The sequence below is a fragment of the Bicyclus anynana genome, chromosome 17, assembly GCF_947172395.1.
Source record: "Bicyclus anynana chromosome 17, ilBicAnyn1.1, whole genome shotgun sequence".
Lineage (NCBI taxonomy): Eukaryota > Metazoa > Arthropoda > Insecta > Lepidoptera > Nymphalidae > Bicyclus > Bicyclus anynana.
The window spans coordinates 1396197-1419023 of NC_069099.1; the positions used below are offsets into that span (position 1 = coordinate 1396197).

General features: G+C 46.7%; 2 protein-coding genes across 2 annotated transcripts in view; one reads left to right on the forward strand and one right to left on the reverse strand.

Annotated features, from left to right (window-relative positions):
* The window catches only part of LOC112056121 (lachesin-like), a 93008-nt gene extending 85699 nt beyond the window's left edge, over nucleotides 1-7309 (forward strand). Inside the window, exons 3-7 of the mRNA XM_052886487.1 lie at nucleotides 1514-1912; nucleotides 2513-2706; nucleotides 3758-3863; nucleotides 6150-6306; nucleotides 7133-7309. Coding sequence (XP_052742447.1) covers nucleotides 1514-1912; nucleotides 2513-2706; nucleotides 3758-3863; nucleotides 6150-6306; nucleotides 7133-7166 — 890 coding nt within the window. The 3' untranslated portion in view covers nucleotides 7167-7309. The remainder of the gene's footprint in view (nucleotides 1-1513; nucleotides 1913-2512; nucleotides 2707-3757; nucleotides 3864-6149; nucleotides 6307-7132) is intronic.
* A 2331-nt stretch (nucleotides 7310-9640) lies between these two features.
* LOC128198920 (uncharacterized WD repeat-containing protein all2124-like) lies at nucleotides 9641-22360 on the reverse strand. Its single transcript, XM_052886675.1, has 9 exons — nucleotides 21329-22360; nucleotides 21027-21261; nucleotides 19961-20057; nucleotides 19462-19605; nucleotides 19276-19419; nucleotides 18468-19087; nucleotides 16618-16961; nucleotides 11252-11375; nucleotides 9641-10374 (listed from the first exon to the last, which is right to left on the reverse strand). The coding sequence occupies exons 1-9, from the start codon at nucleotides 22358-22360 to the stop codon at nucleotides 10235-10237; spliced, it is 2880 nt and encodes a 959-aa protein (XP_052742635.1). The 3' UTR covers nucleotides 9641-10234.
* Between the last annotated feature and the right edge of the window lie 467 nt (nucleotides 22361-22827).

Below are 22827 nucleotides of genomic sequence, written 5' to 3' on the forward strand. Positions count from 1 at the left end.
TCTTGTCACACCACACATCCATCTCAACATACGCATTTCGATCACATGCATTCGTTTACTATCCGTCCCTTTCACCGCCCAACATTCTGATCCATACAGCACGACAGGTTTTACAACCGTTTTGTTACGACATTCAGTGAAATAATGATACACAAGTCACTACGATCGGTGGAAAAATAACGAAATCAGCTTCTAGTCTCTAGTAAAATGTATACAATTATTATGTTTATGTATTAAGTATATACCCACGCCCAACTGTGCACTGCCCGGCGCGAGTGGCCTCGGGCGGGGACTCGTGTGCCTGTCCGGACCGGACCGGACCGGAGAACAGCAGTAAGCCAGCTTTGCGGCAGAACAAATCATGCGGTAAACTTCCTGGATCAGCTCTGTCACGACGAACTACTACTACTCACGTATAGCAGATCCAGAGTAACAGGTTGGATACCGGTCCAAACGTTGTCTGCAGGCTGATAACTTTACATAAATTTTAAAAAGTTCTTATTCAGGTTTTCTCTTTTTTATAATTGAACTAGCGGACCCGCTCAAGCTTCGCTTTGACTTATTAATTTATTTATTAGCACTTATTCCCTATCCCTACCTTACACTACCCTACACCTACCCCTACCCCTACCCTACCCCTACCCTACCTCTACTGTACTCCTACCCTAACCTACCCTACAACTACCCTACCGCTACCCTATCCCTACCCTATCCCTATACCATACTCCTACTCTACCACTACCCTACCCTACCCCTACCCTACCTCTACCCAATAATTTACAATAAAATAAAATTGCGACTGTAATTAAAGATCTAAGCTATCCTATCTCTCAAGTTGGACTAGACTGCTCACGGTGTGCCAATTTAATTTAAAATCGGTGAAGTAGTTTAGGAGTCCATCGTGGACAAAGAAAAGTAACGCCTTTATTTTACGCGGGGAAATCCTCATGGATACTTTCTCGCCACGTGGAGGCAAGAAGGTTGTGTTGGACTTCAACCGACTAAAGTCGGTGTTCGACCGTGTCGTCTGAGGCGCCTACTTTTACTGAACTTAACTAATGCTGATTTTGATCAATGAGTAATTTATAGACCAAAGCACCGTACGAATTGCTCAGTACATATTTTATCTTCTATTAATGATACATATCTAATTATAAAAAATAACTCTTTGAAAATGCGTAAATGAAATGCACCAGAGCGGAAGAAAGCGGTGGCGACATGAAAGTCCTTTTTAGAGCTTAGATATAATGGCTCGCAGCGCCTCATCTCATTAGCGGCTGCTCACTGCTGCGCTCAAAATATAATATTTCTAAGCTAACATTACTCTTCTGTACATATTTAATTGTTCTACGTAAGCGTAGTTTTGTATTTGACTTTGCGACTTTTGTACCTATTCGATCGAGTAAAGTAAACTTTAACTTGTATTGAATCAGAACAGCGCCATCTATTGTTACTAGATGGTAACTCAACATCGTAGAGTAGAAAGCTGTAAAGTTGTATCGTTGTGCCGCAGTGCTGTCGTGCGGCTCGGCGGGCGGCGGGGCGGGCGGCGGCGCGGGCGACGGGGGCGCGCGCGCGCGGCGCTACGTGGGGCTGTACACGGGCCCGTACTTCGACCCCGCGGCGCCCAACAACCTCACGGCGCAGCTGGGCACGCACGCCTACCTGCCGTGCAAGGTGCGCCAGCTGAGCAACAAGTCGGTGTCGTGGATCCGGCGCCGCGACGCGCACATCCTCACCGTGGACCGCTTCACCTTCATCGCGGACGAGCGCTTCCAGGCGTTCCTGGTGGAGGCCACGGACACCTGGACGCTGCAGGTCAAGTACGTGCAGGCGCGCGACGCCGGCGTCTACGAGTGCCAGGTGGGCACGGAGCCCAAGATGAGCCACTTCGTGCAGCTCAACGTCGTCGGTGAGTTGCCTAGGAATACGAGCGTGCTCAGGCAATGTAATATTGTATCTGTAAACATTCTCAGCTCAGAGTATTTGGTGTTTACTGTACCCCGTGTCTCCGAGAGCACGTTACATTGTAATCGACATATTCTGATAGCGACCGCAGTAGAGTCCAACATTGCTATTCTGCCGCTATCCGCACTTAGAATAGCTTGACCTTAAACTCCATACCACTTCTGCTAGTAAGGAAACCTATTCCTGTAGTGTGATTTATAACATATTATTACTTACTAAAATTACTATAAACGTTTTTTTTGTCATAGTTTTTTTCGTGTTATTTTTTTTATTAATAATGCACTTTGCCCTCAAACTAACAAAATATAAGTTTGTGCCACAATTCTGACTCGGACCTGTAGAGATATAGTCGGGCAAGCTATTTGGTCGTCGTTCGCTCAAGACCTGGAGGCTTAAGCTCCTGCTATTTTGTAACGATCCACTGTGTGTGCAATCAAATGCAAATGAATAAGGCGTTATCGTGTTGTCGCTGTGATAAATATAGCATTAACTTTTAATCATCTGTAATGGCATACGCACACGGGCGGGCTGTGGTCGGTTGCAGTGCCCAAGATCGAGATCGTGGGCGAGGCGGACCTGTACGTGAAGGCGGGCAGCACGGTGAGCCTCAAGTGCGTCATCACGCAGGCGCTGGAGGAGCCCGCCTACATCTTCTGGTACCACAACGACGAGCGCGTGCTCAACTACGACCGCAGCCTCGTGGAGATCCGCATGGAGCGGCGCGCGCCCGACACCACGGTACGTGCCTGCACTCTGTCTGACGTGTCGTGTCGTGACGTCAGAACAGAAACGGTATCATACATTTCATACGGCAGCGTTCACAAGTAACCCATAAAAGAGCAACTGTTGAGTTTCTTGCCGGTATCTTCTCAGCAGAACCTGCCTTCCGAACCGGTGGTAGAATCTTTACAAATAGTGTTGACGTGTCAAAAGTGCTTGTAAACTGCCTACTTGAAATAAATGAATTTTGAATAGTTTCACCATGTCCGCCGTCCGTCCGTCTGCTCGCGGTTTAGAGCAAAGACTGTTACTACTACAAAGCTGTAAATTATTATGTACATTAAAAATGTGAAAAAAGTCGTAAAATAAAATCTTGAAAAATATTTTTTCAACATTTTATTTTACATGTAAAGTGGGGATGATTTTTTTTACTCGTTTATATTATAATGTGTGATATCGTTGGATAGGTCTTTGAAAGATATGACGGGTATTTTACCAACAATTTTCGATTTAGGGATCCGTTTGTAAAATATTAAGCTTTTAAAAGCTAAATTTTTGTTAGTTCTTTATCCCATGATGTGGGGTATCGTTATCAGTATTTTGGGTGCATTACATAAGGGATTAAAATGCTAACTCAATCTATGGAACCCTACACCGCGCGTGGCGCGACACGCAGATAAATTTAAAGACAAGATAATTTTTGCACAGCTACCCGGGCTTTAGTATAGGCAGTTTTGGAAGTAATACTTCTGTACGCACGCTTGCAGAGTAGCGGCTGCGTGCGGTACAATAACTGTAATCAAAATGACAGCTGCCGTTCATTTTTAAAAGCGCCATCTGTAGTAACACTGCATTACTACGCTGAGCTTACACAACACAAGTAAGCTCAGCGCTGAGTCCGCTTAGTCTTAACGGCATAATAGTGAACTAATAGGAGCTTGTAAACATAAGCAAGTCTGAGACGAGAGATGGCGCTTCTAACATTATTTCTATCGTGTATTATTTTAATGTTTTGTTTGCATTTTATATTCCTTGTGTATGTAATAACTGTTTTCTTATGCTGTTGCAGGTCGGCAACCTGATCATCTACAACCCGCGGCGCGAGGACTCCGGCAACTACTCGTGCTCGCCCTCCAACCTGGACTCCGCCTCCGTAGTGCTGCATGTGCTCAGCGGTAAGCGCCGCCGACCGACCGACCGACCGACCGACCGACCGACCGACCGACCGACCGACCGACCGACTGACCGACCGACCGACCAACTGACCGACCGACCGACCAACTGACCGACCGACCGACCGCTCTCTGAGCCGCTACTGCGCTATTAACTACATAATTGTAATTTTTCACGTCATATCGTCAATCGATGAAATACCAACGCACCGAAAAGTGTCTCGTTCCACTATTTGCTGAAGTGATCGGCTCGCAGTGATTCTTTTAACTTTTGGGCCGGTTTGTTGTCTTTGTTGGCTCTATAGGGATGAGTTGGTATGGTCTGGAGTACCATAGCATGTCACATTTTTAATTAACGCCATCAGTGAAACTATAAGGGTTTACGAAAAAGCAAAAGAAAAAGTTAGTGGAACGGTGTAGTTTAGTAATATTAGGATACTGGATAGCGCAAAAACCAATCGAATGATGGACAATTTTTACTTAAGATGTTATCACATAATATTATATCTTCCGTAAACTGTCTTTACTAATCTTTTACATATTTTTTTTTTCTTCTGGGTTTATCTGCGATCAGTATCATAACTATAAACGGATGTGTTCTGTGATGTGAACTTCGCTTTTCGAGTGTATTCCCCAGTGAGAATATCTCCTCATTGTTTTTATAGGTTAATAGGTTTAAATAATGTGCTTTCTTTTAAGCCTGAATCTTCCCTTCTGTGAATCAATTTTGAAACCTTCTGTGAATCAATTTTGAAGCCAGAAGATTTTGATGACTCCTTAGTCGTGTTTTGTATTTTTCCGTGACGCTGTCAATCTCTTCATTGTCAGTTTTCACCTTTAGTTGCTCGTGAATCTCGTCATTCTTTATGAACCACGGAACACCACAGATCCTTCTCAGAATTAAGTTTTGGGTCCTCTGCAGGATGGATATGTTAGAGTTGCTGGAACTTCCCCATAGCTCGATGCCATACATCCAGACCGGCTTCAATAGTACCTTATATAGCAAGAGTTTGTTATCAATGGATAGTTTGCTATTCCGACCTGCTATCCAGTGTATGTTCTTATATCTTATGTTAACCTCTTGTCTCTTTGTTTTGATATGGTGGTGCCAGGTCAAACGCCTATCAAGGTGCAATCCCAGGTATTTGACACTCTCTTTATGTGGAAGCTCAATTCTATCTAGGAATACAGGAGGGCAGTTTTCTTTGCGCAGAGTAAAAGTAACTTGCACAGACTTTGAAGTGCTGACATTGATTTTATTTGATTGAAGCCATTTGGATATTGCTTCTAAACTTTTTTGGAGTGACCTTAACGCAACTGCAGGGTCTTTGTCGGTAGCTAGAATCACAGTGTCGTCGGCTAATGTAGCAGTCGTAACCCCTTTTACCTCTGGAAGATCTGCGGTGTATAATGTATACAACACAGGCCCCAAAACTGAACCCTGCGGAAAGCCAGCCTTTATTTCATAAAATTTAGATGTTACATCTATTTCCTTTACCTGAAACAATCACTTTGAAAGGTAGGATTTCAGTATCAGGTAATAGGTATGAGGGATGTTTGTTTTAATTTTATATAATAGACCATCATGCCAGACTCGATCAAAAGCCTGTTGAATATCGAGAAAGACTGATGAGCAATATTCTTTATTTTCCAATGTTTCTCTTACTTTATCACAAACCCTATGTACTTGTTCAACAGTGGAATGCTGCTGCCGAAATCCGAATTGGTGGCTGGGTATTGTGTTATTGGCATTTAATATTGGTAAGATCCTTCGCAAGAGAAGTTTCTCGAATAATTTTGAAAGAATAGGCAGTAAACTAATTGGTCTGTAGGCAGTGATTTCGGTAGGTGGTTTACCAGGCTTAGGTATCATCAGTATTTGTGATACTTTCCATAGTAGTGGGAAATATTGTACTCTTAACATTCCATTGAAAAGCGATGTTAAGAATACAATTGCCTTTATTTTTTTTTTTTTATTTATTAAAAATAAATTACACGGACAACCACAAAAATCACAAAGATTTGACCTTGGTGTCCATCTGCAACTAAGCTTAAAAATAACTTTAAGTATAATAATATTATTCGGCGTAGAAGAATTTCTTTGTAGACTTCGCATCCCTTGTAGTTAGCTGGATGAGGCCCATTACATAAAGCACGCTGAGCTGGACTGTTGCGGTCACGTTTCTCGCACTCAGTGGTTTTGTGTGACTGACCACGTTTTACACAGCGATTTACATATTTAAAAACAATATTATAAACAATAATATATTTTTTATTATGTTCTCGCAGGCGAGCAGCCCGCTGCCATGCAGCACGGCAACGTCGCCGCCGCGCCGCGCGCCGCGCCCGCGCTGCTCGCCGCGCTGCTCGTCGCGCCGCGCGCCGCGCCCGCCTTGCTCGCCGCACTACTCGCCGCGCTGCGTGCCGCGCTCGCGCTGCTTGTACTGTGAGTACTGCATTTTCTCTTTATTGTTGCAATTGTTTAGTCGTTCGTTTTTTTTATCCTATCATTATTTTCAATAGTTAACTCGCAAAGAAATCCCCTATCCTTGACCAAATAAAGCACAGATAATTGTATTGGATAGTTCACTCTTTACGCCGCATATCGGTTGTTGCAGACGTGTATTTTTACTATTGTCCAACATTAATTATGACGATTGGCCACTTTTGTCGACATAGCGAAAAGTGTGCTAAGAGTGAGTACCATAATAATTCAGTGGGCTAAGATGGAACTCATAACTTGGTTGAGTTCTTAATTTCCATCTAAACGCTTCTATATCGTGGAGCAATTAAGGCTAGTTGGCGATTTAACCTGTTTCAAACAACTTGATAGTCGATCAAAACACACCAGAAACAGAGACGTCGGGTCTTCTCCGACCCGACCCCCCCGTGTAACACGGGGCGGGGGTACGGGCCTCGAGGCATTGCCTCCTTGCCCGGGCGTGTCGCGGGGGATCTTTCTCCCCCGGTGTTTTCTTTCAACCCCTCCCGGGGTTGAGGCCAATGGGCCTACAGGTTTATTAACCAGAAAAATAAAAAGTAATTATGAGTTTCCTCAATTTTTTCTAACTATTTCATTTAAATTCAAGTTTACGCCATTTAGAATTGAATAGAAGAAAATTACAACAACAGTAGAAAACACCATTTTGGTAAACCAGTAGATGGCGCTGTTGAAATTCCTTATTGAAATTGTCAGTTTACATTTACTTGATGGAGTAGATACGAGAATTACTCCCGATGAGATTCACGCTTCAACTCGATCTACCTTTCAGTCTCCAGTGCCACGACGAGGACGCGCCGAAATAGCGCCCGTCGAGCCGGGCCTCGCCGTGCCGGGCCTCGCCACGCTGGGCCTCTCCACGCCGGGCCTTGCCAATCTGGGCTTCGCGGCGCCGGGCTTCGCCACACTGGGTCGTGCCGTGCTACCGCGAGCGATAAAACGCCCCCCGCGAGGGGCACTGTACAATTTGTAAATATTATTATAAATAATAAAGTATATAAACTCTTTCGATAGAGGCCCGATAGCCGCGCGTCACGTCGCGTCGCGTGGCGTCGCGTCGTGCCGCGGCGTACTGCGCTCCGGGGCCGGCGCTCGTGCGGCGTTCGTGCGGCGCGTACAGTGTCAGCGGCGAGCGGCGGTCCCGGAGCGCGTTCGGTCTGTTTTGACATCGAAGTCGTTCGATTCCGACCGCGGCGCGCGCCGTCGCCGGGCGCCGGAGCGCGCCGCTCGTGTGTCGCGCGACGCCGCTCGCTCGCCGGCGGGGGGCGGGCGGTACCGCTCGTGCCGCTCGCTCGCCGGCGGGGGGCGGGCGGCGCCGCGGCCGACGTTTGTTCATTTGACGAAGAGCAGTGATACGGAGTTAAAATAAGTTTGATTCGTCGACACTGTTACTGCCTCACTTGTAAATAATATATAAATGTAAGTAATATAAATAAAAATGAGATCGTTGAAACATTTACAACTGTAGTATTACTTCACCCCCCTCTCTCCTGCACTTTCAGAATAGTCGAAATGTCACGACGCGTCATGTCCACCTATGACGCGTCATGTTCGTCTACGACGCGAGGGTGCACATGCTCACGGGACGGACCAGTTCACGAGACGTTTGAACGGCGCTAGTGTTTGACGAACTTATACAATGTATCATATCGGTCCTAAATCAAAATTGTTCTTACATGTGAATTTGAAGATAATAGAATTATAGTTTATTGAGTCTACACAAATGAGACCCTTGCTGCAGCCTGCAGGATCTCTTTATTTTAGAGAATCAAGAAAAGAATTGAGAAAGAAAACGAAAGATATATTTTGCAGTAGAGTGTGTCAGTTAATTTTAACTCACGCTTTTTACATTAATTAAAAATACTATAAATTAGCTTTACAGTCAAAATCAAAACAGACAAATAAAATTACAGCCACACTAGTCAGTTACATTTTGGCATTAACATGCCATCACCATAATATGTACGTACCATCGTAATATGTACGTACCATCGTAATATGTACGCACCATCGTAATATGTAGGTACGTACCATCGTAATATGTATGTACCATCGTAATATGTAGGTACGTACCATCGTAATATGTAGGTACGTACCATCGTAAAATGTACGTACCATCGTTATATGTAGGTACGTACCATCGTAATATGTACGTACCATCGTAATATGTAGGTACGTACCATCGTAATATGTACGTACCATCGTAATATGCACAACGCATTGTTTATACTTATGCATTGCGAGCGCTAAAATATTTTGAAGAATACACTCAACTCTACGAAGCCAATTTTTGTGAAATTTTAAGAGGCGAAAATCCGATAACACTAACTAATAACTTAATCCCTCCGTAAGTCCCTCCATATGTGTAGAATGTCGTACCTCAACAGAAAAACGGAGCCCTCAGGTATAGGATATATACAACAACAAAGTAACGTTGTCCGCTCGTCGGTTCGTACTTATATGTCTATACTCATTTTTTAGGTGAGGGAATAACACTTTAATGTGTTGACATTACTTACCGATGTTGGAGTTACCCAAGAAACCAGAGTATTGTTAATGTCATCATTGACTCGTAGCTACCGCCCAGCCGTGTCAAAGATACGGGGCCCCCGGACAACAGAAGCCCCTTACGTGTGAAAGCTAAAATTAGTAAAATGTAGTTAATCCACAGTCTGTTTTTTCCGGGCGTGCGCCCAAAAGTTGGCAACTTCCTACATAGGTTAAGTCACTGACATGTTTATTTTTTAGCGAGCATTTTTGCTTCTTTTGTAGGTAATCGTTTTTTATTGGGGCCCTCCCAACTAATTTTGATACAGGGCCCCTCCGAGGCACGCTATGCCACTGCGACACACACACACACTACTTTAATACATACTATACATAGGTAGGACACACTTATAACATTGTGTGCATACCGTGTACCAAGTTAGTGATTTTTAGTTCAAGCCGATTAAATCCGATTTAGGATTATTAGACAGTTCTTACAGAAAAAATTTTAATAAAAAAAATTCAACCGACTTCCAACTCGAAAATTAACCTAAACTAAAAAGCAAAAAATAACATCTTACCTATATGCTACCTTCTGATCAGTTTGAAGGCGGTGCCAAGCCAGTGATATTTTAATTTAAGCCGTTTAAATTACAAAATTTCTGTGGTCCTTTCAGAAACGGCTTTAATTAAAACATGACACTATTATTTTTATAAAAGTAAAAATATTATTATGTATTAATAAAAGTATTATTAAAATTATTAAATTTTAATAATTATTAATTGTGTCAGTGCCGGACTAAGCTAAAAACATGTGATACAAAAAAACTCTTTAAACTAAACTAAACTACAAACTCTTTTAATAATAAGTAAGTAGGTTTAATAAAGTAAGTAAGGAGGTAAGTAGTCTTTTAATAAATAAGTAAGTAGGTTTTCAACAGCGGCGGTCGGCGCTACTCCGCATCTCGGTAAACCGAGGAGTGAGGAGTGAGCAGAAGTTGTTGCTGTCCTCTGGTCACACGCTCACGAGCTCCACGCACACAGAACGAATGAACAATCTGAACGATGAGCTCAAGATGTTTATAAATAAATATTGACAAAAGTCTTCATTAAAATTTGTATTATTTTAGAAAAACAAAATAGTGATTGTTTTACCAAGAAGAATTCAAAGTGTTTATTATTATTAGATGGTCACTAGTAGGAAGTATGATGTAAAAAAAAATATGGTTGTTCATAACAAAGGCACCACTTATGTTGAGCAAGAGATGTGCAAATATGAGACTATTTTTTACTTTAAGGTTTATTGGGAATTAAATAAAATTAATTGTTCACCAACACTGTCACCACTTGTAGTCTCTGAATTGCAAGAGTGCGCTGCGATCCGTCTTTAGCCGTCGTGCGGAGTGACGGGCGCAGGCGCCAGGCGCGGCCAGCCCACGAACCGCCGCAGCGCCTCGCGCACGCCGTAGTTGGGCGCCAGCTGTGCGCTGTGCAAGCGCCGCCCACTCACCGGCGACCGCAGCCCGCCTGCGACACGACACGTCAGCGTGAGCCACCGTCGGCAGCGCGCGCCGGCTCGCGCAGCAAGCGGTGCGTCAGCAGTCAGTGTGAGCCACTACTGCGCACTCACCGGCGCCGCTCGCCAGCTGCCAGTGCAGGAAGTTCTGCCGCTCGTACGTGTACCCGTCGGCAGCGCGCGCCGGCTCGCGCAGCAAGCGGTGCGTCAGCGGTCAGTGTGAGCCACTACTGCGCACTCACCGGCGCCGCTCGCCAGCTGCCAGTGCAGGAAGTTCTGCCGCTCGTACGTGTACCCGTCGGCAGCGCGCGCCGGCTCGCGCAGCAAGCGGTGCGTCAGCGGTCAGTGTGAGCCACTACTGCGCACTCACCGGCGCCGCTCGCCAGCTGCCAGTGCAGGAAGTTCTGCCGCTCGTACGTGTACCCGTCGGCAGCGCGCGCCGGCTCGCGCAGCAAGCGGTGCGTCAGCGGTCAGTGTGAGCCACTACTGCGCACTCACCGGCGCCGCTCGCCAGCTGCCAGTGCAGGAAGTTCTGCCGCTCGTACGTGTACCCGTCGGCAGCGCGCGCCGGCTCGCGCAGCAAGCGGTGCGTCAGCGGTCAGTGTGAGCCACTACTGCGCACTCACCGGCGCCGCTCGCCAGCTGCCAGTGCAGGAAGTTCTGCCGCTCGTACGTGTACCCGTCGGCAGCGCGCGCCGGCTCGCGCAGCAAGCGGTGCGTCAGCGGTCAGTGTGAGCCACTACTGCGCACTCACCGGCGCCGCTCGCCAGCTGCCAGTGCAGGAAGTTCTGCCGCTCGTACGTGTACCCGTCGGCAGCGCGCGCCGGCTCGCGCAGCAAGCGGTGCGTCAGCGGTCAGTGTGAGCCACTACTGCGCACTCACCGGCGCCGCTCGCCAGCTGCCAGTGCAGGAAGTTCTGCCGCTCGTACGTGTACCCGTCGGCAGCGCGCGCCGGCTCGCGCAGTAAGCGGTGCGTCAGCGGACAGCGCAGCGAGTGCGGCGCGCGACTCTCCTGCAACACGCACGAGTACTATTCTGAGTGCAAGTCTCAACTTTAATGGAGTGCCGTTAGGTTTATACCTCATGTATAGAAAAAAATAGTGCGCTCTCAATTTTTGTTTATTAATATACGATATTCATTATTTTTTTGAAGTTTTATTTTATTGAATTTCGAGAATGCGGGAAGTACGCGGGTGAAACGAATATATCGTTTCACCAAACTATAGAATAGAATAAAACACTCACAAATAACGTGGCTTTCTTGTGGCAATAGTGGATTGTTAACCGAGGGTGGTAAGAATCAATTCTCGATGTATTTAGACGCACGAGCGTAGCGGGGGCGGCTATAGTCTTTATTTATTTATTTATTTTTATAGGGCACCAACAGGTTATGACAATTAAAATTGAGTTTTACAAAAACATAGATTAGTCAAGTAATTGTGTCACAAACCCACTTATAGGTTACCTCGACATGTGTAATTTAATACTCGAATAGATACATTAAAAGAATAATAAATAGTTCAATTCTCATAATGTGTACGTTTCCATACAACTGAACCGTATTCTAAAATGTTATCGCCGCGTTTGCCGCTTTTAAATTTACATGTTGTTTATAAATAGTGTAGGAAATAGTAGTCTGTGACAGATATAACGTCGCTCGATCTAGTGTCGGCTTCAGTGTGCTTGTGGCGTTCGAGCCGTCCACATCTCTTGTTGTGTAATTCTTTATGGGTTACTTAAGATAGGTGGGAAGAGTGACTTGAGTGGAAAAGGGGAGTGTTTGTATACAGTCAAAGGTACCTTTAACCCTACACACATCGTTCGCAAGTACGTGACTCCACTCAAGGTCATTCTCTGCCATTCTAGGGACTTATTTTGGTAATAGTTTGATTTGTTAATTAAGTTATCCTGACAAGTGTTGTGAATCATAACCTTTATTCGACATTAGTTTCCTTATATTTGTAATCACCTTTTCAGTCCTATAATATCAGAAGTGGGATAAAGAACTTGTGCCCGCATAGTAAACGAAGATAACGACGTAATTTTAAACTTCCCTAAATTCGGCCAACCGTTTTTCATTTCTTTGTTAAATCTAGTATGAGAGAACATTTTTCATAAAAGAGGGTAGCAAATTAATTGAGTATAACATCGATGAGTTTTACATTACGGTATTGTTAAATTCTGTGAATCGTGATTTAATTTTTTAAGTATTGACGGTATTGACGGTATATACAGAAATTGATTAGAAATTGTGTTCCACGGTGTTCTCGATGAAATTTTGCGTTTTAATATTATGACAAGACGCGAAATGTTGCCGTATAGATTTTGTGTTAATAATTGCAACTTGTAACTGTTTGAAATTTTTAAATTTTGGTTACCGGATTAAGTAACCCTACAGCCATTTTTCGATAAATATAAGTCATAAACGACCTTAGATACAATGGTGACTTGAACTATACATAACCCTAGATACACAAGGCCCATACACACTCATTCGATTAAAAATGAGTCATACACGACCTTCAATAGTGGTTTGTACAAGCTCAAGTTGTCAGTGTAAACGCAACTGCACCAGAGACGGACGCAATCCAGGGACAAATACTTCTCGTCAATGCATTAAATAAAAAAATGTTAGTGCTGGAGTTCTTAAAATTTTTGAAACTGCGATTGATAAAACCAGTGATTTTTGAAGCGTTTTTGCATATGTTATCTATATGCGGTATAAAACTTAATTTGTGGTGGACCGAGTGAAGTTTTCTATGAAAAGGAACACAGTAACATTTCTTGTGATTCAAAACCATATTTATTTATTTATTTATTTATTTGTAACTAACAGCGTTTTAACAAAATATGTACAAAAAATATAAAATAAACAATAATAAGGCCACATACAGTTACAAAGAAAGTTGGTTGCAATATTAAGTAGGTATAACAAGTGAAAATGAAAAATAATTTTTAAAAGAAATGATTGTGAATAGAAAAATATTATTAAGTTAATCACATATAAGAAAAATAGTACAAAATTTATTTAAAAATTCGCAAGTTGAATGTAAGTGTATGAGCGTAAGAGTGTGTGTGTAAGTCGATGTGTGCGTGTGTGTGCGTGTGTCTAAGAGCATGAGAAAGAGAATAGACGTGTGTGTAGGTGTGAGAATTGGTGCATAAATCAGTTAAGTTTATTGAGTTTGGTATGTGTTTTTCTGATAGCGTTTGTTCATTGAGGTGTTATTGTCTTCGGTGTAAAGTGATAATTTCTTTTTTTAACTGTGATTTAGATAAATAAAAAAGATCTAAATGGGAGTAAATCTTATTATATTTTCGAGATAGTCGTACCAAAATTGCGTTTTGGTCATAGTTGGAGTTAGATTTAGGTGCAATTAGTAAGCGAGTGTGCCGGGGCCTAAACGACGAAGCATTTAACGAGAGAGCTGACAGTAAGCTAGGACAGTCAATACGGCCAGTCAACATAGCTTGCAACAGAAGAATGTCACTCTGATTTCTTCTTTGCTCCAGGGTGTCTATTTTATAGTGCGCACAAGCTTCTTCATAATTGTTAAATCGCCTGTAGTCTTTGAAGGCTAGATATCTGAGAAATTGTCTTTGAACTGACTCCAGCCTTTAAGAGTGTATAATATAATAGGGAGACCAAATATTACACGAATATTCAAGAAGACTTCTAACGTAGGCAAAGTACAATGTTTTTATGCATTCTATGTTATCGAAACTACGAGTGACACGTTTGATAAATCCTAGTTGTTTGTAGGCTTTATCTGCTACAACGTCGATATGTTTATTCATGGATAGTTTGTTATGAATTAGTATACCTAGATCTTTAACTGAACTTCCATTGGATATAATGATATCGTTAATTTTATAATCGAAATTAAGAGTATTTTTCTTACGAGTCAGCGTTATGTGATGACATTTTTTAGTATTGACAATTATTCTATTCCTAACATAGTAATCAGTCAAAGCATTCAGGTCTTCTTGTAGTTTTAAACAATCATCAAGAGAGCGTATTTTAAGGAATACTTTTTTGTCATCAGCAAACATTAAAAACTTGGAGTACCTAAAACAACTGCCAATATCAAAGAGGTATGCATTGTACAAGAGTGGCCCTAGGATTGATCCCTGAGGTACCCCAGAAGGAATACTAACAAAGTCACTTCTGGCACTTCCCATTACTACAGCTTGCATTAGATTTTTAATATACGAAGTTACCCATCGCAGCAAATTACCGTTTATTCCCAGGACGCTAAGTTTATGTATTAGGATTACGTGATCTACACGGTCGAATGCTTTTTCGAAGTCCGTGTAGATCACATCCACCTGACATCTCTCATCCATACTCCGTAACACATAGTCAGTGAAAACAGCTAAGTTAGTGACTGTTGAACGGTTCTTCATAAAGCCATGTTGTTCGGGAGGGATAGATCTTGTTATTATCGGGCTGATGTGTGCAAATACAGCTGTTTCAAATAGTTTGCTCATAGTTGCATTTAGTATGGAGATAGGTCGGTAATTTTCTATTTGAGTTTTGGACCCACTTTTATGTATAGGTATAATTAAAGCCTCCTTCCAGACATCGGGGAAAGTGCAAAATCGGTTCAGAGAAAGATCAAAGATAATGGAGAGAGGTTTGGCCAAGTACGAAGCGCACTTGTTTAGGAAAATTGGTGGAATACCATCACTACCAGCCCCTTTATTGACTTTTAGGGTTCTAAGTAAATTTAGAACGTCGTCTTCACCAATAGTTATTTTGCATGAGGGTTCTTTGTGAGCAGTATTTGTCAGGTTTGCAGTGTCATAATAACTAGCAGGCTTAACAAACACACTTTCAAAGTACGTGCTGAAACCATAACTGGAAGAGGTTTCACCTGTAAATTTTGTGCTACCTAAAGTTAGTTCAGTAAGGTACCCGCTTTTACTGCTTTTTAAGGACTTGGTGTAAGAGAAGAGAAACTTAGGGTCTTATATATTATTATTATGACACCATTTAGTCAACTTATCCAACTCTTCCTGCAGGAGAATTGAATCGCTTTCTAAATTTATCGTTCTAAATGTTTTAGATCATCCGCATAAAGCAGCACTTCAGAGTTAGAAAAGCAATGAACAATATCGTTAATAAAAATATAGGGCCTTCGGGCGAACCCTAAGGAACTCCTGATTGTGCTACGTAAGAAAAAGATAGAATATAGAAGAGACAAACCCTACCACTACCACTGTCATTTGTCTGTTATTTAAATAAGAGCTTAACCAATTAACAATATTACCAGTAAATCCGTATTGTTTTACCTTCACGATCAGGAGACTGTGATCTAATAGATCAAAAGCCTTGAAAAATCGGTATAAATACTATCCACTTGCTTATTTAAGTCAACTTGGGATGATAAACGATGTCAACGTAAGAAACTAGATTAGACTGTATTGATCTGTGTTTGTAAAATCCATATTGTTTGGTAGTTAAAACAGATTTAATATGCCAATTAATATGAGGACAGACCAAGGACTCAAATACTTTGGATAAGATTAACAATTTGGAAATGGGCCGATATTTAGAGACATCCCGTTTATCACCTTCCTTGAAGACCGGTACAATAAGAGCAAATTTCCAGGCTGAAGGGAAAATACCATCATCGAATGATCTATTAAAAATAATAGAAATAGGCTCAGCTAAGGTTATGGCACATTTTTAAAAAAATATAGGAGGTAATTGATCTGAGCCAGCACCTTTGCTCACGTCTAAAATAGATAGTTTCTTTTTTATATCCTCAACCGAAAATTATATTTTCTCTAACGTAGCCCCTGTTGTGTTTTCATATTTAATTTGTTATTGTTGTAATTGTGTTGGCCCTTAGGTGGGAAGTAATTAGTATGAGTTATTTTCCACCCAACACTTAGATCAAAACAAACTACTTCCCGAGTATGAGAAATGAAAAAACTTATTAATAAGTTATTTTCAAAATCGGACCTCTCATTTAAAAGTTATGCTTGGAATTACATTAAAATTAGCGGGTAAACAATCAACATCCCCTGTTTTCCTACCTTTATGTTTGGAATTGTTTTTCCAAATTTATATGGAACCATATTTGGAATATTGTTTGTCCAATAATGGTAATAAAAAATAACTTGCATACCGACTGCTAGTAACTCTGCGAAGTACCTATTCGTACCGCGCCCCGCGACTCAGACCTTCGCGGACGAAGTCGCGGGCGTCTGCTATAAGATATAAAATGAAGACATCAAGTACGAACCAGCTCATCCGGTACGTCGTCTCGCCGCAGCCACAGTAACTCGTCTCTCAGTCGCTCCAGCAACGCGTCAGCCACATCTGCCGCAACTTCTCCATCCGCTTCATCCGCTGCATCCGCTGCATCCGCTTCATCCGCTGCATCCGCTGCATCCTCTTCATGCGCTGCATTCTCTTCATCCGCTGCATCCACTCCATCCACTCCATCCTCTGCGCCCGTCGCGTTGACCTCTTGCTCCACAAGCTCGTCCACTTCGGTCTCATCCGTCGCATCGCTCTCGTCCGTCAAGACTGCCAAATCGGTTTCGTCAGTTTCGTCGACACTGTCCGCAGTGTTGGTGTCCGTTGCTGCAATACAGTTATTTTATTAAGTTGTTCAAATATACCCACTAACAATCATTTAACATCATTTTTTTATTTATTTATAGAAAATGCCAGCAATGACAGCAGAAAAATACTAAACATTATTCAGGTACAAAATTTTTAGAGTACTGCAGTTACTTTTTACAGGCATTCGCAGCACTGTGCAGAGTCCGGTTAAAGTAAAGTATTAAAGTATAAAATTAAACTATAATTAAATCTAACAGAATTTACAATAATAATTACAATGTCAAAATCAAGAAAATTTACCAAACAATTGCAATAATAATAATTAAAATGTCGAAATCAAGAAAATTTAGGATAGAATAGAATAGTCATGATAATCATTATCATTATCAGCCGCTAGGCGTCCACTGCTGGACTTTCCACTGTCTGTAAGAACAGGACTGTCTGTTCTACTGTAGGCCTCTTGTATAGACGTCACGGTCTCGAGCCACCAGCGTCCAGCGGCTCCCGCTTGATGTCCTCGGTCCACCTAATGGGGGCTTTCCGGTGCGGGGTCGCCATTCCTGCACCTTGGGACCCCAATGTCCATCGGCTCTTCGAACTATGTGCCCTGTCCATTGCCACTTCAATTTCGCGACTCGCTGAGCTATGTTGGTGACTTTGGTTCTTCTGCGGATCTCCGCATTTTTGATTCGATCACGCAGGGAGAGTTTCTCTGCGTGATCAAGCATAGCTCGCTCCATCGCCCGGTGAGTGACTCTGAGCCTTCTTCGCAGTTAGCGACTAAGTCTCAGATTCGTAAGTCATCACTGGCAAAACACGCACGGTTCGAAGACTTTCGTTTTGAGGCACTACCCGAACGTTACCGAAATTTGAGCTACCTAATTGGACTGTGTGCCCTAGTTAGTTTAGTTAGAGACGGCTTCGGAGCAATGTCCCAAGACTTTCCACCCCTGTCTGTCATCAACAGTCTGTCGAAGTAGGGAAGGCGAAGTGGCAATTTAACAAATTAAAGGAAAAACAAAACCAAGGAAAAAATAACAGAAAAGGAAAAGAAACTAAGAACAAAAACTATTATAACACACAGAAATAAAAATAATATTTCAAAAACCAAAAATGGAGAAACTAACATTAATGTGATGTTATTAAACCGAGTAAAGTAATAAAAAGTCTTTTTAATTTTATTACATTACTGTCACTTGAGACATCTATATCAATAACTTTAAATATATTGTTGTAGTAATTCCACATAACCCGTAAATCAGGTATCTCAGAAAGAGAGTATTGTCGTACACACTTGTATTACAATAGCTCAACGGTGCGGGAATCGAACCACCACCCCTCGTTACAGAGTTCGAGCGCACACACCGTTGAGTTATTGAGGCTGTAATCTTTGTCTCACTCATGTACTCAACAGGTGGGCCTGAACATGATTCAGGCCAACCTGTTGCGACACTCTGCTGAGGTCATTAAGGTGCGGCTGTTTTGCGGCATACAGAGTTGGGGAAATATATAAAAAATACGCACCGTATCCGAACACGTGCAGCAGTTCCCGCAGCGGCGCGTCGAGCAGCCGCGCGCCGTCCAGCCGCCGCGCCGCGCGCTCCAGCCGCGCCGCCTCCGCGCCCCCCGTCGCTCCTGGCGCCCCCGGCGCGCGCGTCACGTACTCGCGCAGCCAGCGCAGCACGCCGGCCGCGCCCCACGCGCGCGCGTCCGCGCCCTCGCCCGCCGCGCGCGCCGCCGGCAGCCGCCACAGCGCCAGTTCGCCGCCCAGCGAGCCCACCGCCACGCGCCCCGCCGCCGGGCACGTCGCCACCGCGCCGCCCGCCGCCGCCGGCAGCGCCGCCAGCGCGCTCAGCTGCGCGCGCCCGCCCGCCAGCGCCACGCGCCACACGCGCGCCCAGCGGTCCGCGCCACCCGTCGCCAGCAGCGCCGCCGCCGCGCCCTCACCCCAGCGCACGCACACCGCGCCGCCCGCGTGCGCCGCGCGCGCGCCCTCCGCCGCCAGCGCGCCACCCGCCGTGCGCCACAGCCGCACGCGCCCGTCGCGCCCGCCCGTGGCCAGCAGGTGCGCGCCCGCGCCCGCCGCCGCGCCGCGCTCGAAGTCGCAGCTCAGCACGCCGGCGTCGTGCGCGGCCGCGCGCGCGCTCACGGCGGCGGCGGGCGGCGGCGCCAGCAGCAGCAGCTCGCCGCCCGCGCCGCCCGCGGCGCCCGCGCTGCCGTCGCGCGCCCACGCGCAGCACGTGGCCGCGTCCGACAGCGCCTCGTACACGCTGCGCAAGGCTCGGGTGAGTCGCCGCCCGCGACGCGCGCGCCCCCGCCCCCCGACACTCACTGCAGAGGCTCCGGTGTGAGCGGCTCGACGCCCCACACGGCCGCCACGCCGTCGTCGCTGGCCAGCAGCAGCAGCGGCGGGCGCGCGGGCGACAGGCGCGCGTCGCGCACGGCGCCGCCGCCTCCCGCCGCGCCCGCCAGCCCCGCCGCCGCCAGCGCCGCGCGCGCGCCGCCCGCCGCGTCCCACAGGCGCGCGCGCCCGTCGCGCCCGCCGCTCAGCAGCAGGCCGGCGCCGAGGTCCACGGCCAGCGCGGCGTAGGCGTGCGCGGGCAGCTCCAGCGTGAGCCGCAGGCGCCCGCCGGCGACGCAGAACACGCGCACGCGCCCGTCGCTACGACGAGAGCGACGTCACTTGCGACCACAACTTTAGTCTCAGGGATAGGTAGATAGTGGTACAAGTTTTTATTTATTTATTTATGAGTTCTGGAAGGAATGTCAAAACAAAATCTTGCACATGCATTCTGCACTCTCTGTATGAGACGCTTCGTACGACACGAAAGCCGAGGTCCAAAACGGCCGAAGAGAAACAACGGACACGAGACACCCCGGTGAACACTACCGGCGCGCGAGCTCATTGATTCGACGGATTCGGCTTCTCAGCCGAAACCGTCGAATCAATAATCTGTAATCGTTAAAATAAAAAATAATCGTTTGTCTCCCTGCCGACCCTGGGCTGTGTCTGGCACGAGCTCGCGCGCCGGTAGTGCTCACCGGGGTGTCTCGTGTCCGTTGTTTCTCTTCTTTCGGCTGAGAAGCCGAATCCGTCGAATCGATAATCTGGACCTGGAGTATAGGTTTATCAACGCACAGAAGGAAAATAACAAACGTAGTATAGAAGAATTGGAGGGGAAAATCATCACTCAATCGGATACTAATAACAATAATATGGAGAGCACCAATCCAAACTAAATGACAGAGACCAAGAACTCGTCCTGAACGATGTTGAAATAACTTCATGCCTTTTCAGCTGCTTAACTCTGTGCAGCTACGTGTTGCAAAATCAAAATCAAAATCAAAATTCATTTATTTCAAGTAGGCTCAATTTACAAGCACTTTTGACACGTCAGTTGACTATTTGTAAAGATTCTACCACCGGTTCGGAAGGCAGGTTCTGCTGAGAAGAAACTCAACAGTTGCTCTTTTGAAATGAAAAAGTCATACAGTACTATAATTTACAATAGGGATGATGACAGTTTTTTAAATTGTATATAAATTAAGAGTATACTAATAGTAAAGCAATTTTGTAAAAGTAACAGGGTATCTGCGATCAATACTTTCGGAGCTACAGGGATTTAAAGAGTCAGATTTGCGGCGCTGCCGCGGATCCCTGAAAAACGCCCCATACAAAATGCCTCGAAAAAATGACGTCATAGGCAATGTAATGATCGTTAGATTTGTATGCACGTTCAAACAAAATTACTAATATCTTTTAAATATTGGATAGAAGCAGGCGTTACTTTGCGGAAGTTCATCATGATTATATAATGATTTATTTATTTTGCTACCATCCGCGAAAAATCGGCGAACCCATGCGACGACGTCACCCAGGTCCGACAAAATACTCTCTACGTACGTTTCACCCCGAAACCGGAGCATCCTCAGGAGATGTTGACTCTACAACGTGCAATTGCAAAGTCTGCTTTTGGCTTGGCTTTTGGCTTTGGTTGACAAATGGCAATGTACTACAGCTTCGCAACACGTAGCTGCTCGCTTGCAAAGAAAGATTTCTAATGACAGTCACAACTCATTAACTCATTAGAAAGTTTTCGACAATACAAATTAATCGGTTCGGTTTTATTGCTATGTTTGCGCAGAACACCCACCCGCACGCCGCCGCCAGGCGCGGGCCCGCGCTCGCCAGACTGTTGATGGCAGCGCCGCCCGGCGCGCGCCACACGCACTGCGCCCGCTCCGCGCCCGCCTCCGCCTCCGCGCCCGCCTCCGTCCCCGCCTCCTCGTCCGCCGCCTCCGCCACCGGCCCGATGCCCTGCAACACGGCAGAGGTGTGGCACACGGCGCGCGGCGGCGGCGCTTCCGCCCCGTGCCTCGCGCACCTCCAGGTCGCCGAGGGCGAAGTGCGCCGCGGGCGCGCAGACCGGCTCCAGCGCGTCCTGCAGCGCCAGCGCGCCCAGCGCCCACGTGTGCAGCGTGTCGTCGTCCGCGCCCGTCACCGCGTAGCGCCCGTCCTGCGCCAGCGCCGCGCACGTCGCCGCCCGCGCGTGCGCCGCCAGCACGCGCAGGCACGCGCCCGCCTCCGCCGCCCACAGCCGCGCCGTGCCGTCCAGCGACGCCGACAGCAGCAGCCCGCGTGCGCCCGCCAGCGCCGTCACCGCCGCCGCGTGCCCCGCTAGCGCGCCGCGCGCCGCCAGCGCCCGCGTGCGCCCCGCGCCGCGCACGCGCCACACGCGCACCAGTGAGTCGCGCCCGCCCGTAGCCGCGCCGCGCGCCCACGCCGCGCCGCACAGCGCGCCCAGGTCGTGCACGCCGTCCTCCCACAGCAGCGGCGCCGGGCCCGGCCCGCCCGCCGCGCCCGCCCGCGCCAGCGCCGCCGCGTCGTACGCCTTCAGCACGCCCTCCGAGCACGCGGCCAGCAGCAGCGCGCCGCCCGCGGGCGCCGCCAGCGCCGCCAGCGCGCCCTCGTGCGCGCGCACGTGCGCCAGCAACGCGCCGGCGCGGACGGCCCACACGCGCAGCCCGCCGTCGTCGTGGCCCACGCACAGGCGCTCGCCGCCCGCCCAGCACAGAGCACGCGCCGCCGCCGCGCCCGGCGCCGCCAGCGCGCGCCGCTCGCGCGGCCCGTCGGCGGCCCACACGCGCGCAGCGCCGTCGCCGCCCGCCGTGGCCAGCACGGCACCCGACGCCGCGAACGCGACCGCGGCGACGCCGTACCGGTGCGCGGCCGCCCGACCCACCGGCTGCCAGCCGAGCGCCGGCCGCCAGCGCCACAGCCGCAGCGCGCCGTCGCCGCCGCCCGCCGCCAGCCGCGCGCTGCCGCACGCCACGCACGCGAGGCGCGCGCGCCGCACGCTCAGTGTCGCCACGGGCGCGGGCTGGTGCTGCGCGCCGCTCGCCAGGGGCTCCTGCATGGCGCCGCCGCCGGCCCGGAATGGCGGAGCCGCTGCTTGTATCGATCGAGCGACCTCGAACGCCACGGCCGTGACACGCTTTCGTTTACATCGCCATGAGTGATCGTTACTTAATCTATTAATGAACTTCGCATGCCGAGCTTTAAGCTAATACAAGAATATATGTAAAAAGAAAACCTCTTTAATATTATTTCTTTTTGGTAATTTACTTTTTTTTTCATGACATTGTCACATTTTAAATATTCGATACATTATTATTGACTTAACAGCAAAACATTAAAATTTTTATTAAAATATAAAGTAGATGTAAATAATAGCTTTGAATGTTGTTTGTATATTTTATTTATAGGTGTTAATTCAATACAGCGCGTGAACGCACTTACGATATTGTACCCTACATTATTCTGAAGTTAGTTGGCATTAAACATCTAAACAAGCGACACGTATTTTATTCCAAAAGAACCGTA